The 20,066-nt window shown below is 35.1% G+C and overlaps 1 protein-coding gene across 1 annotated transcript in view; it reads right to left on the reverse strand.

Annotated features, from left to right (window-relative positions):
- LOC117101878 (lipoma-preferred partner homolog) overlaps nt 1–20,066 on the reverse strand; it is a 36,362-nt gene that overhangs the window by 14,497 nt on the left and 1,799 nt on the right. The window contains exons 2-5 of the mRNA XM_033241995.1: nt 5,471–5,709; nt 4,915–5,145; nt 3,844–3,879; nt 1,353–1,430 (exon numbers count right to left, since the gene is read on the reverse strand). Of these exons, the coding sequence (XP_033097886.1) occupies nt 1,353–1,430; nt 3,844–3,879; nt 4,915–5,145; nt 5,471–5,687 (562 nt within the window). The 5' untranslated portion in view covers nt 5,688–5,709. The remainder of the gene's footprint in view (nt 1–1,352; nt 1,431–3,843; nt 3,880–4,914; nt 5,146–5,470; nt 5,710–20,066) is intronic.

Below are 20,066 nucleotides of genomic sequence, written 5' to 3' on the forward strand. Positions count from 1 at the left end.
ATATATATATATATATATATATATATATATACTAAGTTAATAAGAGAGTATCTATAAAATTAAATATTTGGATTAATATTACAGGGTTCTTTATTCATGTATTGTTCCCAAAAATCATTAATAAAATAATTTGAATGTTGTGATGTTCACACATCAGATGATGATACAAGTATGTAAACATAGTGTAAGATTAACAAAGCTACAAAACTGTAGGTCTGCATCACATTTTAGCAGGAGATAGAGATTACATGACTATGAAATGAAATGGCAACTTCAACAGCTGGAATGAGGAAGCATGAGATGGAATGCTGACTTATGACATGGAATAGGAAACCATCTGAATATGATATGAAGAGGTTCTTGTCAAACAACTGCTGCATAATGTAGCAACAAGCGAGTATTGCGCATACAGTTATCAGTAATGGAAAGGCCAGTAAAACTAGGACAGTGAGGCAACGAGTCTCCACCAGGCTCCACAATACTGTATGCAATTAAGATGCTTTTCACTCACATCTCTATAGATTGAAGCATATAGTGGGGAATTTAAAATATTAATATTATCATTGTCATTATCGAAGTACAGTACTATATTACTGTATTTATTATTTATATAATTTCAGAATATGTTTTTCGGCAAACGCTACACTTGCTTCCGGCAGATACTACTGTACTTATACAGTACAAATACCAAGTAAATATGAAATTTTTTTAAATGTTGGTTATTATTATTATTATTATTATTATTATTATTATTATTATTATACAATATTATTAACATTATTACCATTATTATGTAAACTAATGCAATGTTTTATGAGTATTCTTAAGTTCCTAGAAATTTATCTATTAAGTCTATTAAAATGATGTCTGGATAAGATGTACTGGATGAAGGAAGATGGTGGAAATGGCATAATATACTGTAATTTATTTATAATTAGTCAAACATGCAATTCACACAAACACTGAAAATGAAATAAAAAACAATGGACCTGATGGCACTTCAATATATAACTTATATGACAAAATTTAGAAGAAAAACTAAAAAACAGCAAACAAATGTATTACTGTAGACACTGTATTATGTATAAACTGTATAGACGAATTTTAAAAGTACCACTTTCCAGATAAATGAAACTTATTGTTAAAACTATTATACACAGTTTATCAACTTTCTTATAATACATTGTCTTAAACTTAAAGCAAATTAATTTAAATGTAATGCCATTAGGTAAAATCAATTGTTACTATGTAACACTAGCAAAACAACATCCACGTAATATTCTGTGATAGGGCACGTGCAGTTTCCACATATCACACACACACAGTTGTTACAATGTATGTGTGGTGCGTACCTGGCCCTCCTGGCCTAGATCTACTAAGCTGCTCGTGACGGTGTGATGTTTTAGCGGGCGGAGGAGGAGGAAGAGGTCCTAAAATGAAGATAATCCAACAAGGACAAGCATAAGCAAAATAGAAAAACATGGAAACTAGATAATAAATAAAAAATGAAATTAATAGAATGGATGATACTAATATGCAATCAGGGGCGGATCCAACATTTCAAAAACAATGGGGAATACCAAAGATTATAAAACTTCAAGGTATGCAGACATTGGAAGCTAAAAATACTGCCACAAAATAGGGGTGCCCTAGTACAGTAGTACACATAATTTAGAAAATCGTAGGCGTTGCTCGAATCTTTTGAAGACCACTCCCTTCGTGGAAGTACTTTTTGCATTGAATCCCAGGCAGCCGGACCTCTTGCAGTTTTATAATATTTGGGAATACTAAAAGGGGCCGCAGTAATGCAATCTATCTTCAGTAATTAAATATGTACACAATTTACAACAAAAAGGGGAGAAGACATGTCCCTCTCAGGATCCGCCACTGGTAATGATGTAATAAATGAATTTCTGAAATAAAATCAAATGATTAATAAAGAATTACTTAAAATTAGTTAAATATTTTAATTATTAGTACTGTAAAATGACAGTGATGTGAAATATGATACAAGATAAATATTTTTGATTTAATATTTTAATACATTATTTTTCTGGTATTTCCACCATTAGTACAGTACCAACACCATTATGGTAGCATGGACATACTGTACTTTATTGTACCATAACTAGTCGGTACCTTCAGCAAGAAACCTTTAATTACCTGTACTGTAAGTGCATGTTTACCATAAACACCATCACAGATTTTTTTCCTTTAGGTGTACCACCACCATCACAATAATGTGCAACCTTCACCATGAGAATATTTATGGTGGTAACAATAACAGTAGGACATCATAAACATGAATATCATCATGTTATATTGCATTAACAGCTTCATCATCTTGGTTTTAACATGAGCAAAATTACCATTGAAAACCATCACCACAAGCACCATCACCTTGGTTATTCACTATTACCTGTAGCATTATCACCTTGGTTACAACATGGAGGAAATAAATATAATATCTTATTTATTTCCTCCATGGTTACAATAAATATTATCACTACCAAAGGCACCATACATGGAATCTGTCAACTGCTATTTTTTCATTTAGAATTTTTTTTTTTTAAATCAAATATCAAAGTAATTCTCTAAATTTCATACTTTGATAATTTTTAAATCTCAAATCACCATTTCCAGCCAGCAACAAGCATTTTCACTACAATTCATCATATTTTTTCAGTTTTTTCAAATGAAGCTTCATGCGTGTTGGTGATTCTGTGCAGTATAAATATCATTTATAGTATTATGATCCAAAACATGTTTTTACTGTACCTGAAACTTTTTACTATCAACAGAATTACACTCTTATTTTGTGGCAGTATTTTTAGCTTCCAATGTCTGCATACCTCTTTAAGTTTTATAATCTTTGGTATTCCCCATTGTCAACAGAATTAATTTTGTTAAAATGACCAAATGATCAAACCATATGTCTGTTAGCTCACCCATTCTCATACCCACCAAGTCTCACGCAATCGGCGTGAGCCTCATGCTTTTCGACCAAACCTCAGCTCTCAAGCCACTCACCTAAAATCTCACGCTTTTCCACTAATCTCAAGCTTTAATCATGGAAAATTCAATCGTTCCTATTCTAGCTACAATTGCTTCATGAAATGGATCGATTAGAGACGTAAACAATAGAGTTACACGTGTGTTATCCAAGTAGGAAACACTGATGGCACTATACATTACGTCATTTCTATTTGAGCATTAGAGATCTATTTTAGAGTGTACCAGAGAACATCTAACCCCAATATTTTTTTCAGGGCCCTAGGCAGGCCATCGACCAATGCAAATTGGGTTTATTTCGTGTTAAATCTCAAGCCACTATTTACCTCCAACTTGGCATGTATGCATTCTTAATAGATCATTCTGTTGTTGCAGTGAAAAGTTGAAAATTTCAGTTCAAACATTTTTCTTAACTGTATACTCTATCTGTTTTGATCAAGTTTAAAGCAATATTTACATTCAAATTTAATTTATATCATATTTTACATTACAAAACACTAACAAACTACCATTATCATCATCAATTTAATGAAAACTAACATTACAGTATTAACAGATGAAAACTAAACTTTGAGTTTAAGACCTTAATATCTCCAATTGCTTATCTACAGTATTGTCAACATCTTTCAACTTTCTACATAACTTCAATACTTTACCATCTGCCCACAACCATTCCTAACACATCTTTCATTTCCAACTATCACATCAAATAAATTACTTCTCAGACTGCTGTACAAAATGTCAAAGGTTAGAGTTTTTTTTTTACTATATGAAAAAAAGTTAGTAAAGGCAGGTGCAAATCAGTTGGCAGGTTAGCCTTTCACCTCTTACCTTTGTATGGCTTTGGCAATGTAGGGGGCAGCATCCCTGCAAGAAAACGCATTTCAATTTCGACTCATGCACTACAGTAGTATCTAATGATGTTAGCTGAACTACGGAACAGCACACTTTGAAAAACTACAGTAGACCTTTAATAGCATTTCCTACACTTACTTTATAACATTGTTTATTCAGGCAAAAATAGGCAAATGGTAATAAAAAAAACATCAACTAAAGACCACAGCAACTTAATGGAGTGTAAAGTTAGGCACTCACCGAGTCGGTGGGAATATGAAAGGGTAGACCTACCAAGTCTCACGCCTACGACGTGAGACTCGCGCCTCAGCGCCTCTTCTCATGCTCAACCGCCCGACAATAATTTTCTTACGCCGGCAAAAAAAAACAAAAACACAACAATACTACACTGTGCGGGGAGGTAGAGTATCTCGTTAGAAAATCGATGAAATATTGATTTAAAACAATGTCGTGTATTTTATTTCTTGGAGTTTATATTACTCATATATTATATGTATTATATGCATGCATGTATATCTGTCTCTTATACACATCTAGATGATATATATATATATATGTATATATATATATATGTATATATGTATATGTATATATGTATGTATACTGTATGTATTATGTATATACATGTCTGACATTTTGCTACCTTCCACACCCCCACCCCCGCTTCGCTTCCTCGATTGTTTAAACTTTCTCACTCCCGGCTAATTTACAAACTTGGCATATCTGAGAGGGTCATCATTTAAAACAATCCGTTGCGGGTCGGCCAACAGCCATCGAGGGGCAGCGAGTGCCTGACTTTAGGCAGGAGACTACAGCATGTGGGGACCATGCATACTCTACTCTAAAAGTTGTATTCACTATATTAGGCAGATGCTTATGAATATTCATTCATATAAGTATTTATCTATATTAATTCTATAACAACACTAAATATAATTTTAAGCAATTTTTTTCTAGTTTTTGTCTTTATGAATTGCAAACACACCATATTCCATAGCTCATAGGAATTCATCATAATGCAAATTATAATTTAACAAACTAACTTACCACGAGAGCCAGACGGTGGAAGAGTGCCATCTTCATTACGCCGTGGTTTAGGTGCGGTCACTGGTGCATATTTTTTGGGTTGCGTATTGTAGATGCTTGAAGACGACACTGTGTTAGATGTGTAACTCTGTTGCGGTGGTCCTCGGATGTCTCCCAAACGGTCTTTCTCCACTGCAAGCTTCTCCAGCTCCTGTTCCAGTCGTGTCATAGTCGTCATTTTGATGGTAGTTTATGATTCTCTAGAAAAGAAAAAAACAATCATCATTAAATACAGTGGCCAATTATTTATAGAAAATTAAAAATTAAAAAGGCAGGAGACTACAGCATGTGGGGACCATGCATACTCTACTCTAAAAGTTGAATTCACTATATTAGGCAGATGCTTATGAATATTCATTTATATAAGTATTTATCTATATTAATTCTATAACAACACTAAATATAATTTTAAGCAATTTTTTTCTAGTTTTTGTCTTTATGAATTGCAAACACACCATATTCCATAGCTCATAGGAATTCATCATAATGCAAATTATAATTTAACAAACTAACTTACCACGAGAACCAGACGGTGGAAGAGTGCCATCTTCATTACGCCGTGGTTTAGGTGCGGTCACTGGTGCATATTTTTTGGGTTGCGTATTGTAGATGCTTGAAGACGACACTGTGCTAGATGTGTAACTCTGTTGCGGTGGTCCTCGGATGTCTCCCAAACGGTCTTTCTCCACTGCAAGCTTCTCCAGCTCCTGTTCCAGTCTTGTCATAGTCGTCATTTTGATGGTAGTTTATGATTCTCTAGAAAAGAAAAAAGTAATCATCATTAAATACAGTGGCCAATTATTTATAGAAAATTAAAAATTAAAAAGTACACAACTCAACATCATTATTAAATTTGTTTGTACTCAGCCCATGAAATTTGGAAAAAATTAGTGTCGGCAAAAATTTGCCGACCTTAAATTCTCCAATTTTTACTACCTAGGCCTATATAGTATAAACTACGATTTTTTCCAAACGCTCGACCTTACATCGTCAATATATTGCTGGTGAAAGAATGGTCGTACTTGTATTAATTTAATAGTGTAGTATAATACATATGTTTTACATAAGAAAATCGCCGAATAAATTTCGTTTTAGCGTTCGTTTTATCATTACCTTTGGCATGGGAAATCTCACTTTCGTAAAACCTATGATCGTAGGTAAAATCTGCCCATGCATGTCCATGCGCATGCCCAGAATGATCTATCAGGGATTTTCCACACATGTACAGTACTTGTCAGTAGTGAAGTCACGATGCGATCATGATTAGGCCTACAATATGTTGAATTTTGTTGTTTTTAGATAATAAACAACATTTTAAAAATGATAATAGTACTGTAAAATGAAGACAAATAATAGATTTGTATTACGATCTACGCGGCCCACATGGTTTCAATTGGGCGATGTTGTAGGCCTTGGCTGGCTGGCTACCGTCATTCCTACCCAGGCCTAGCCTACGAAATGACTAGGCGAAGACAAGACGATTGTAGACAAATCGTACGTACTGCATGCCTATTAGAAATCGTTATTGTACCAACAAATCTGTTTTATGAAAAATCTATTTCCTTGGTTTGACGACGTACATGAAGTTTAGTGTCTGCTATAGCCTGTTTCAGTCAAAGTTTTTGACTTTCCATGCAGTTTTTGAAGCAAAGAAATCTAGGCCTAGGTCGGCAAAAAATTGCCGTCCTGTAGCAATTCTGGCTCGGCAATATGGTTGGCAATTGCCAATGTGAAATTCGTGGGCTGTGTACTGTATGCTGACATGGCCCATTTCACAAAATTTTCCACCAAGAGCGGTCACTGGAACAAATACTGAACAGACCCAATTAAAGTGTGTTCTGAATAATTTCTTTGCTGATTTTGAAAAATCTAGCAGAAATGGAAACATTTATCTATAGTACTACTGTATAACCAATCATCAGGAGGTAAATCCAGAATTATTGAAACAAGGAGGCACCAGTTTCATATAGGCCAAGATGTACCGTAATAATATAATTATATAAATATTGCATACATTAATGGTATGATTAGCAATTATTTAACATTAGGATTTGTATGCCATTTTGTAGTTTTTTTGCTGCATGACAATCAATTCATAACTGTAAAATGAAATTTACGTGGGTGTATTGAGTGTTACTGAGTATCAGGTATATTAAATATTATGCTCCAGCCAAAGCTTCAACAAAAACACCATGAATATTTAATAAATGCAATGCACAAAATTTATTGTCTTCATTATTGTCGCCATCTATGCTCCCAAAGGCAACTTACCATATTGTATTACAATACAGTACTGTAACCTTTAAAATGTAGTCATATTGCTCCAAGAGATATTGTTCTTGATCTACCAACTCACCAGTCAGAACAAAGGCATTTATTATTCATGATTTATCATAATTACTGTAGTATGTACTCTGCTTTGCAGTTCAAGATAGGAAAGTGTGTGTCTCTTTGCTACTGTAATATGAGAAAAAACATAATGCAAGGATCTTCTTAATACAGTGAGTCAATCTGTCAATCAATCAATCAATCATTTCAGTAATTCATTCAATAGTCACAGTAGCCTTTCAATGATTTCTATTCGTTCTTGATTTGTCTCAATTATATATTTTTAATGCCTGGATTTTTATTGACAATTTAAATGGATTTTTATGCTTTTAATTGATGATGAATAAAATGTAACAGTCGATACACACCGTGATCTCAAAATATGAAAAACATTCAAAATGAGAACTAAGTTTTTGCTGATTAACTTCAGTTTACTAGCCAATGCTAAGAATGGAAACAGATATGTGTCAGCTCAGTCTGTTTAAACCTGGGTTCTCAGTGCGGTCGATAAATCGGAATGGATCGTTTTTATCGACGACAAGACATACTGAAAACAATCAACAGATGCATCACTTTGAAAGCGTTCATAGGGAGTGGAGTTGTAAGAAGCAGTTAATTAATGCCTGGCTTACAGTAATAAGCGGTGGATTTATACTAGTATAACTCGCATTGTCATGAGCACTTTACTATACGCTAATCAACCTACAGTACGCGGTATCAACTTCACTGCTTTACACTTTTAATATTATTTTCTTGCAAATGCCAATTGAAAACTAACATTCAGTTAACTTCAAATATTATTTTTATTTATAAATTAAAAAGAAAAAACGCATACTGTAGGAAAAAATATCCAGGTAAAAATATCAAGGAAAAAAGCCTTGAAGGACAATTAACCTACAGTACACATCAGCACATGTTTGCAAAGATGCTACAAAATGACATCTCTTCTCTGAGCACAAGAAACAGATTTTCCAGACAATGGTGAAAGCAAATGGCTCTATCACTGTGGTATTAAATGTGTAATGACTTGAAAACAAATCCTTACAAAAACAAGGTCCAACGTTTAAATAACTGTACAGAATTGCCAACAATTATAATCAACCATGTAGAATAAAATATTTTGGGTGTCCATTCAGAAGACAATGAGGACAAGTATGTACTGTACAATGTATTGCTACACTTGATTTCATATACTGTACTGTAGCAAGCAATTATGATATGCCGACTATGTCGGTCATAACCAACATTTTTTAAGTGTCTGGTCATCTGTTACCATAAAGTATCTAATCTGCACACAATAGCATTAGCAGGGTCAGATTCAAGGGGGAGGGGATAGCCAGTCTGGCCCTCCTACTGTCAATTTTTCAAAGGCCATGAAGGAACACTCTCTGTTTAATACTGGGGGATGTTAAAGACTATTATCATTTCTAAGCACTTGAGTACAGTATACTGTATGGATGCTGTTATTGCCTTCATTTTGTGTTATTATAATTATCATCTTTCCTTCTAAAAACCATGCCATAACCCAGAGGAGCACTGTGTGCTACTATTATACATTGCTACAATTTGCGTAGCTCTACAATACAGTATTCTATTTCATGAAAATTACAGGGTACAACACTACTGTATCAACTTTAGTAATGAAATACTGTAATTCCTAAGACAAAGTAAGACAACACTGAAGTTAAAAAATTCAAATCGAAAATGGCTGCTTGTTTATAACGTCGCAAAGTGGGCAGGCGGCGAATATAGTAAAGTATGCATAAATCGGGAGTATTTTGCAGGGGACCTGTGAAATCGGATGTAAATTACATTCGATAAGGCAAACTGGAGATTATCTGATTAGACCGACAACTGTATAGAACCTACATGTAAGTTCTCTAACTGTACATAATTATCAGATCTATAGTACAGGCAATCTACACTGTATATAAATCTTGAAACAATAAAATGAAAAAAAAACAAAAAACAAACAACTATTATGACATTATAATAAGACTGGAGAATGTTTACCTTAAGTTACTAGAATGCTTGGAACATCCAAGGAGGTATTGTGTCAGTGGTGAGACTGGGTGCAAGTCAAATGATTTGATGAAGGTTCCTAAACTACTAACTAGAGTCTGGCAATCCTCAGTTGAATACACATCATGGAATACCATTCTTGTGACTCACACTTCCTGTACTTTCTTATTAATGGTGTTTTGCAAAGTGTATTAAAGTTAAATTACTAGTTTAATGAGGATTGGATCCTAATGATTGGTATTGGCCAGGAAATCTACAGTCTTTTGGACGGTCAATGGTGATTTACAATGGCCACTTAAAATGGCTTGAGCAGAATGTAAACAAGTAGAGATTACATACAGGGCCAAAACCACCAAAATGAAGCCATGATACTGTGGACTTCTCACGTTCGTAAAATGCATTTCCGTATTAACTACTTATACTACTTATTAACTTCAGATATTTTCTTAGTTTTCACAATAATTCATCAATAATCCGACAATTATGGGGGGTGCACTCCCCCCAAAAAAGACTACTGAAACTACAATGGAAAGTTTGCAAGGCAGCAAGTAGAACTTGATTAGGCCAACAAAAGTACACATATACAGTCAACCTACTATATGATACGCCTAGTCGTAAAACAAAATAAAAAATCATTTTTTATAAATGTGAATAAACACTACAGTAATTCAGAATAATTACAGTGTATTCTTTTCCTTCCTTATTGTTTACGTGCCCTAGTACGGCCGTCGTTTCTATCCACTAGGGCAACAGTAGGCGAATACAGTACGCCATCATGCGATTTTGTTTTTCATTACATGTGCAGGCAGTTCAATAATTCACTAGGAAGTTCTTTACTGCGCATGCTTATAAGCAACAATTTGTGATTCGCACTATTGGGAGGACTGCATAAAACTGTTTGCGCCAGCTGTGAATTGCGAAATTTAAATTGACTCTGGTATCCGGAGAACCAGAGCCTTGCAGGCGCCAACGTTCTTATGCATGATATATGATTTAACCAACCATATTTTCTGATTTAGTCATCATAAATGACATAATCAGAAAATAAGGTTGGGTCAAATTTGTGTGGTGGTTGAAAAATTCAGGAAGAGTCTTTATGGCCCAAAATAGTGATTTTAGATCACATTGGTATGTCATTTGATAGCCAAATTACAGTAATATTTTTAGCAAATTTCTTTGAACAAATTTTGTAGACCTAGACCTAGTAAACAGTATTTTCATTTTACAGTAGTTTGAAACGATATCGGGAGTGGGGGAGCTGGCAGTGGTCTACTGAACTACAATTTATTTGAAAATAGCTTGGGCCTGATCGTCCACACCAGTTGGGCCCAATCGTCTGTCACCCGAAGTTTTCATCATGGTGATCAAGAACGTACACGATCTCGCCCTAGGCTAGGCCCATGCCTTGCTGCCGTCACTCTGCTACGTATACTACCGCATAAGAAAGAAAGTGACCCACATGGTGCATTCTGAAATTTTACACACATTATTTAAATGTATTTTACGTGTTAGATGATAACACGATATCATTGATTAAACGATCTACCACCATCGCATCGCAGTAACTACTGTGCTCAACTAGGCCTAGACCTCATGCTTTTGTGGAAAGCCTAAGCTAGATAGTCGTGATGTACCCGACAGTCGGCTGCCTTTATATCTTCACTTGTCTTCAGTTTGCATTCAAAGGGTACATTGCTGCATAGCCAACTGTCGGGGATATAGTACTTCATAAGACTACTCATACAACAGAAAAAAAAGTTGCATGGAGGTAGCGAAAAATGGAGACCTAAATGAAAAAATGATGTATTTCAGCAAGTATTAAAACCATTTTTTTTTTTTAGGCCTTCTTTAAAATGCCTATGCCTACAGCAGTTGATTTTTTTTTTGCTGCAAAACCAAAATAGTTTCATCTACAGGTACTGTATGCCGACTTGCTGATCGGTTAGCGTGCGCCCTGACTGAATACTGCAGAAATTTCACATCGAACTTCGCATCGTGAGGAAAAACAAAATGTTGGAAAACTTCTTTTTGCGCATGCGCATTTGCATAAGTATCTACACACATACACACACACACAAACACACGCTACACACAGGGAAAACAGTTAAAAGTGATTACAATAGTTCCTATTGCATTACATGCATAGGAACTAAAAATGTGCAAGAAACACTAGACCTTATTATGCTCTTATTATTATTCTTTAAAGTCCATCTAAAATGACATACTCTAGTTACTCTTATTTTTAGGTAACACTTTTTTCTGAAATACGAGGTTTAAATCACCGACTGTATTTAAATGAATTCTGTATCGCTAAGCTCCTCCTTCTGAATCAACGAAAAACTTGGTTAGAGATAAAAAGCGCTTAATGAGATATAGATTTTTGAATATTTAAAAACTTGGGGAAAATATGGAAAAAAGGGTAGATCGTTGGAATTATTAAATTTCATTGACGTTGGCTGAGCAAAAAAAAAAATATCCTTAAACAGCATTCTTCCATATAGTACAGAAAATACAGTATCACACAGTACTGGGGAAATGTAATGTATACATTAATGGGTTTTAAATGTTATTATGATATTAAAAATATACATCAAATGATGCCAACATTATTATTTTATAATTACTTTCATAATTCTGTGTAATCTTTTCAACAATACCAATAACACATGCAACAGTATTAATTAGAAAAAGAGTTACTTTTTTGTTCTTCTTTTGATTGAAAATTTCAAACTTATATAACAATTTGTTATATATATAATAAAAATGAAACAATGTGTACAGCAACAAGTTACAGACAACAAAGCATATTATCTTAATTACAATATTATGCATATTTTTTAAAATCACGATACAAAATTAAGAACTTTACTTAAAAAAAAAACATTAAAATACATCACAAAATGCTAGAAACACCTGAGCGGCAGGGGCCTTTCATGGCCCACCCATCCCCCCAGCGGCCTAGGTTCGGGGCCTTCGTTACGCCACTGATCCTTTGTAATTACGCTACAAATGGGAACCGCCCTACAGGTACACCCCTTGTCTAGAGACAATGTAACCAAAAATCCTGATGGAAAAGTCATTTGTTCTGGACTTATCCTACAGGCCTATGATAAATTTCCATAGTATTATTGTCAGTCCGTAATTAGGCAAAAATTTCCACAGAGAATAGGCCTAACTATGGATGTTCCTTAGTACTTGAAATACTCTGATACTGCAAATGGTCAAGCGGTAAAATGGCCTTACTGTACTATATTAAGCTCCAATCAACATGTGTTCAAAAAAGTGATGTGTTAATCTTCTTATAAATTCCTTATTTTTTTTTCTCATTCTCGACAGCACCACCAATAAGTAAGTTAATTTTGAGACGGAATACTCCGTACAAAAGAGATCGGGGACAGCATTCAAATTTTGTATGGTGTGGTTCAAAAAACAAAAACCAACTAGGCTATATGCAGTGGATGATTGTCAATGGATGCAAGAAATAAAAACAAGCTTTAAAGCCTCCACGGCCATTCCAAGGCAAAACAACGTAACTGCACAAAAATATTAGCAGTTTATGTTGTTTTGCCATAGAACTGCTGTCCAAAGACGATAACATATTGTAGGCCTATAGATTTTTTGCTGATCTATTTAGCTTTTTTTGGCTGCAATACCAACCGTAATTTTTCGAGCTGATTGCTATAATTCATTAAATTAGTTAAATATTACTGGTTTTCAATCATTAAGCCTAACCTTGGTATCCTCTAAAGATACCGTATACAAAACCTAGACAATGAGATTGAGCCTAAAGCATCATCCTCTATAGTTTCTTAGAATTTTCACATGGTTGATTGTCAATACCAGCCAATTGCCTACAGCATTCTGCGAGTAAATGCAAGCAGGGAGATACTTAATGGTTTAAATTTTCCATTCTTTCAACCGCATGGTGGCGGTAGTAGCAAATTTCAAAAACAAGATTGGAAGCACTGCTTCCAATCTTCTCAATCGTCTAATCTCTCTACTGCTGCCAAGGATAATAATGCCTGACATTCTAAAGTCCAATGATAAAGTTATAATAAATGTTCATACTGATATCCGATATAAAAGTAGAATTATAATTTATTTAAATTATAATGTGTTAACGTTGCACCTTTTAATAGGAAATTACAACCATGCAGATATAATAAACAAACATAATTTGTATCCTGACTTGACATGTATACTCTACAGGTCACACTTTTCCCACTACAGATACAATGGCAGGCACAGTATACAGTACCCTACTGTATAATTCACCTTACAGTCTGGCATGGACCTTTCAGTACTGTACTCAAAGGAAATACATCAGACACACAAAAACAATCAAAAAAATAATTACCTACTGTAGATCATATAAGAAACAATTTCTCAGACAATATAAGATATCCAATAGATTCAAGAAATTTAAACTATTTGTCTATAGAATACAGTAGATTGATTTATATGTACAGGTGTATTTCTTCTTTGTTTAAATACTCTTTCAAAAAAATTTAATGCAACATATATAAATGTAAAGTATGCAAGCACTGTACAAAAACTTTTTTCAGTCAACTTATGCCACCATGACACTTGCACGATTTTCGTTCCTGCACTGGCGCGCACTTCGGCGTGCCAATGAGTAGCCTTCAGGAACAAGCGTGAGGAGTACTGTACGTGAAGGGTGCGGGGATGCTGGCCATGTCGTAGAGAGAATTTTAAAATGTTCAAAAATTTGGCACGCATCAATGTTCGTGCTATATGTGTGAACCATGCGTGAACACTGCACGAACTCGGCGCGAACACTGCCGACTGTGTGTGTCCATGAAGAATGCTCTTCCTCTTGCTGCCTATTCTCCTGTTCTTTCAGAAGTAATAGTCCTGCAGTTACCAGACATAAACACCTTCTCTGCTCTTCTGGAATTCAGCATGTAAGTATTGCCCAGAGCGAGTTGAATAAAAACCTACGCTATATATATAGCGTGCTGCCAAGCGGGACAAAGCATGACTGAATTTGCCACAATGCATAAACAAGTACAGTAGTACCATTACGTGTCAATGCGGCCCATTTTTGGCCGCACATTGCATACTGTAGACAGTGCGTAACGTATGTGTGTACTGTACAATGCGCAAACAGGCCACAAACACGGCTTCATCACCCATCGAAATGGCACGCCTTGCCACGACGCTTTGCGCGCAATGCGGGGACAAAATTCATGCAAGTGTCAGGGTGGCAATACAGTATTTAATGCAATGCACTTGCCTTAATTGCAACATGGCCGAACATGGTCTTGGCTTTGAGTTATAGAAGTGTCAGTATATTATGTATTACCTTAGAAATTCAATACTGGATAAGTTATGGAAATATGAATACCATCTAATCTAAACACAGCACAGATACCACAGCTACAGTATGTTCCAATCATAGAAGCCATCAAATTCAATTTGAAACTGGTATTCGGAGTATGTCGATACCCACAGGGGGAGGCGACTTGGTCCCTGGATCTGCAAAATGCCATCTGAGCATACCCAGCAATATAATCCCAAGTTTATCAAATGTTTGGTATTTAATTCATAATTCTTATGAAATACAGTATCACATAAGAAACATTTAAAAGAATTATGAATCATTTTGGAATTTCTACCAGTTTGTACACTGTACAGTAGCCTACAGTAGGCCTATTATACTCTTGAGTCCTAAGGCAACATCTACAGTATGATGTCTTGAGTAATTGGTAATGATTGAATTATTTGTCAGTACAGTACTTTATATCAAGGTACTGTATTTCAATTGCCATCTATTTAATCTATAATATAAACGAGCATCAAATAACATTTATGAAAAAGAAAAAGAGTTAAAAAAAATGCCATTAGCAAACTTCAAAATCACAAAGATATTGTTGATATTAATTAAATTTATAGACAATCCTTGTATTAAAAAATATTTCAGTTTTAGTTTATAACTTCACCTCATAATACCTTATTTCACCAGCTAACCACTCCTAACTTCATCATCAAGCGCCCCCCAACATACTCGTCTATATGTTTCCCATCTTCACTCTTCCCCTACATATCATACCATTTTATTTTACAGTAAATAGGGTGTAATGATATGGTATTGCCGGTCAAATCTCTCCACATAATTCAAGGAGCTAAACTGAAGCTCTGTACGGCCCATTGTCCAGACCCCGTCAGTACTACTGTAGGCCCCAGTCAGCAAATCAAACAAATCTTGGCACGGCATTCGACAACTTCTGCAACACAGGGGAGTGGGGAGAGGAGGGGTTATAACATTGGATGGTTCATGATGTCTTATAAAAAAAAAGGGAGAAAACAAAATTTTAAAAGAATTCAAAAGCAAATACAGAGTATACTGTACACTGTCACACATGCCTAGCCAGCTTTACTTTTGTTATGTCACAGTATTTCCTAATCCTAGTATTTAAATTCAGGGACATTGAAGGGTACAGCAGTGCCAATGTTCTTTCATAGGTAATAAGAGCCAGCCATCACAGTGTGATGCACAATTAATCCACACCATAGTTTGTGTATTCAAATACATTGATGTAGCTAGCAGTCCCTAGAAGGTGAAGGAACATGGGTTGCAAATTAAAAGCTCCAATTTCAGCCACTTTCAGCTAGTAATGCCTTTTATAGGCATCAGCCTAAACATAATGTAGAGACAATGGTTGGAAATTTACATGTGGTATGCAGTAGCAGCTCTAGGATGTATTTTCTGGGGAACTAAGCTGTTTTGACAGACTTTAGATCGTATGCCCGAAGACAGGGGGACTTGAGATCGTATGCCCGAACTGGGGGAAGGTGTTGATTGAGAGAGGGTTCCCCCTCCGAAATAAGAGATTTTTTTTTTAAAGAATAGCAACCTCTGGATAGCCGGAAATGGAACTCTTAGAATGTGACAGCTTGGTGAAAGCCTGTTTATATATTTTGTTACGGTCTGACGCCTGACGTGGTCTGTCAGGCAGGACTTAATGTAAGTCCCCACGTTCCCCCCCCCTCCCGCTTGCACCACCACTGGTGGTATGCCACTCAACAAAAAACAAAATGTTAACAACAGAAATTGGGAACTACAGTAATAACAGTATATAAGATTTTATTTTATTTTTTTTTTTTTTAATTTTATTTATTTATTTTTTTTTAAATTTATTTTTTATTTTTTTTAGTTGTGAATCATTTCAATTGTTATACAATTTTGTGAGGTCAGGAATATTTTTCAATTTATTTATTCATTCTTTCTTTATACTGAATGACACTTTCAGTACTAATTGATTTCCAAAGTGGTTCAGTATAAGAAAAATTAAACAATGAACATAAAAAAATATATACAAGGTAACAATCCAAAAGTACATTTACATGAAAAAAAAAAACAATTTTTATAGACCTGATATAAAATTTTCAAAATTTTGAAACTGTCATAGATTTAAAGTTTATTTTAATATCATCTGGGAGTTTATTCCACAGCTTAGTACACCGGTATACGAAAGTTCTTAAACATGAAATTCTGTTATAGGTTAAACATGGAGCATAGTCACAAGTAATTGTTGTTTCCATTTTTCACTAAGTTTACTCCATTCTAATGCAAAAATATCAGCAATTGGAGTTTTTACTGTATATCAGTAGACAGTAAAATTCTTCCCAATCTATTTACAAGAACTTGAAGGGAACTATTCAGTTGGACCACACACAACTGCAATAATAAATAATTGCCCATTTCATGTCATACCCTTGATTATAATTTTAGATAAACCAAGATCTTAACTGATCACTTTACAGCTCATTTGATTGCCTTCTGTATAGTTCTACAGTATAGCATTAATTCTGAAACTATGAATATTTTATCCATTGTCTATTCTGTAAAACTTTCTTTTTATATTTCTTATCTTTTCATGGTACTTTTTCTGTTTTATCAAATTTTTTTGTATTTTTAATGTATGCGAGGGCCTCAAAATATGGATGGGCTACTGACAGTACCCTCCTTAAACGTTACATGTCAATCCCAGTCATCAATGTTGTAGCCAGCTATTGGGACAGTCCCATACGATTTTTCTGGGTCCACAAAGAATGGGTCCAGAAGCATTTTATGCATAAAATGGGTCCACTTTTTGAAAAATGAGTCCACATTTCTTTTATTTAGCTTAAAATGGGTGCAGATTGTTCATATTTTTGCGTAAAATGGGTCCACATTGTTTGAATTTACTCAGAAAGTGGGTCCACCCTGATATTGTCCCTCACTGTTTGAAAATCCTGGCTACGGCATTGCTCCCAGTGGCAGTTCTATGGGGGATAGGGGCGGGGGACCACGTCCACTTTTTTTGTCGGGGACATCAGCCCTCCCATCGGGGACCTTGAACCCCCATTAGGAAAATCCTGGCATCCACCCCCTTCGCCCACTGATTGCTCCCAGTTCAGTACGGTTGTGTCAACTAAAGCGATGTATGTTGGATAGATGTGTATAAGAGACAGGTACTGTACAGTGCGCAAACAGGCTGTTTGTTTTGTTAAGTAAGTTACTTGATGAATTAACGTTTTTTCAAACACCATCAAATTCTGAAAATTTGAACTAATTTCGAAAAATAGGACGCCCTCTCCTAGGCGAAATTCGACACGATTTTTCCAGTGGCTTTCCTACTGTATGGATTTTGTCATGATCAATTGTACCCTGCCTATGGCAGGAAAAAAGCCTTATAAAAAAAGCATACTTTTTTCCCGAAATTCTGCCATCCTCCGAAAATAAAATTTCATCAGGAGTGCTCTCTTAAAAAAGGCCAAAAATATTAAGCTCCAGAGATGCCTGTACTACTGTACATATGTATTGAAAGTGTATATTCTTATAAAGAAAGAATAAATAAATAACTAAATTGCACTCCTCGATAAAAAAAGGTTGAACGTAGTTCAATGCCACAAAAACTGAATCAGACATACAGAACGAAATTGTCATCAACTAAGAATGTATTGGGGAAGTCAAAAGTCAATATAATCATTGGATGACATCATTACAATTACAACTTTCACTTTTAAAAAAATAAGATAATTCACAAAGCTACAAGTCATCTTTGACCATATATGTACTTGGCACATTTTTCTTTCTCCATCACTAGTTGCAAACTCTTTTTCGTTATTGCCAGCCTGGAAAACAAATTTATGCCACCAATATGAAAATTACAGTATCTTAAATGTCTACAGCACCAAATGTTGACATTGGTGGTCTCTGAGCTAAAAACCCCAAAAACCTAATTCCTCAGGGAAAGTCAATCAGCGAAAAATAAAAATTCCTGTGACTAGTTGCGCACATATTCCAACCTTGGTTTAATTTTAATGAGTTATAAATTATATTATAGTTACATTAATCTTCACAGAAATAATATTAAACATTTTTATACAGTATACAGTATATTTGATATCAATTATTTATCATTAAAATTCCAGATTTACACTGTAGAGTATACAGTCATTCAGTATTCATGAAAAAAACAAGATAATACAAACTATCATAGACAAATTAAAGGTGTGTTTCTACTGATAAACACAAAATAATCGATTTTTTAAAACCGTTTTTTTAATGAGTACCAGACAGCCTGCTGGCGTTGCATCTGCATTTTTTATTTTTCGAAAATTGGTTTGCGTGACGGAAATTACGTCACCATTTTGTGTATACAACACGTTTTTTTCCTAACTGTATAGGATAGTATCTTTCTCATTCCTGTCATGATGACGATGAGTAAGATACAATGTGGGGCAAGAAGGCAAATGTTTTCGGCTGTGCTCATCAGCACAATGAACGAGCGACCAAACGAAGACAACAGTAGGCCCAAAAGAGCGGAGAGGCCTAGGCCCAATATCCCCCCACAAAATAATTACAAAACAAATTCGTCACTCCTCATGTACAGTATGTTCACGTTTTTAGCTTGTAGGCCTAGGACATGAACAAGAGGACAATTTTTTTTGTAAAGTTCGCGCCTAATACGATCTACTGTAGTCATTGCAGTGATTGACCTGAAGGTCACATTTTTTGTGAAAAAAAAGTGGCCTCATTCTCCATTTTTCAAATTTTTATTAGGACGAGAAACTACTTTTTTTTTTACTTGGCCTTATTATTACTGTATTGTGAATTGGTTGCATATTCGGTCTCTCAGGTCCGGGGATTGAACCTTCACTGTGCATTGTGCCTGTTCTTGGACAAGACACTTTACCTACAGTATGTTTGTATCTCTCTACCCAGGAGTATCAAAGTGTACCTGATCGTTCACAACTGGGGAGGAAAAATACGTCATCGAAAGGAAATGGCCACCCTTCTGCACAATGGCGAGGCTTTATGATGGCCTAGCAGCTCATTCCCCTACGTTTAGTAATGAATATGGATATATTGGTTGATAGGCCTACAGTAATATGGATATGAAATTCTGTAAATACAATGATGAAAGAATGAAAAGACCATGAGACCATGAGGTGCATCATCCAAATGCTAGTCTTTTGTTTGTGCTGGGGATACTGTAAATCAACATCTATCTAAAATAGCGTTCCGCAAACTTTTTACCTCACAGCCTATTTACGATTCCAGGCACCAAGCCGCGGCCCAGCAGCGCCAGGGACCAACATACCAAATCCTGGCACAAACTTTAGATCATGAAGCCTCATGTATATACAATATATATACTTGACATCATTATCTGTTCTCTCGGTAATAAAATTTCATTGTATACAAATTAAATATTATTTTATTAAATAAATAATACTTACATTTGTGTTTC

The sequence above is a fragment of the Anneissia japonica genome, unplaced genomic scaffold (genome assembly GCF_011630105.1).
Source record: "Anneissia japonica isolate Jap-2015-1 unplaced genomic scaffold, ASM1163010v1 scaffold4988_len2956909_cov206, whole genome shotgun sequence".
NCBI lineage: Eukaryota > Metazoa > Echinodermata > Crinoidea > Comatulida > Comatulidae > Anneissia > Anneissia japonica.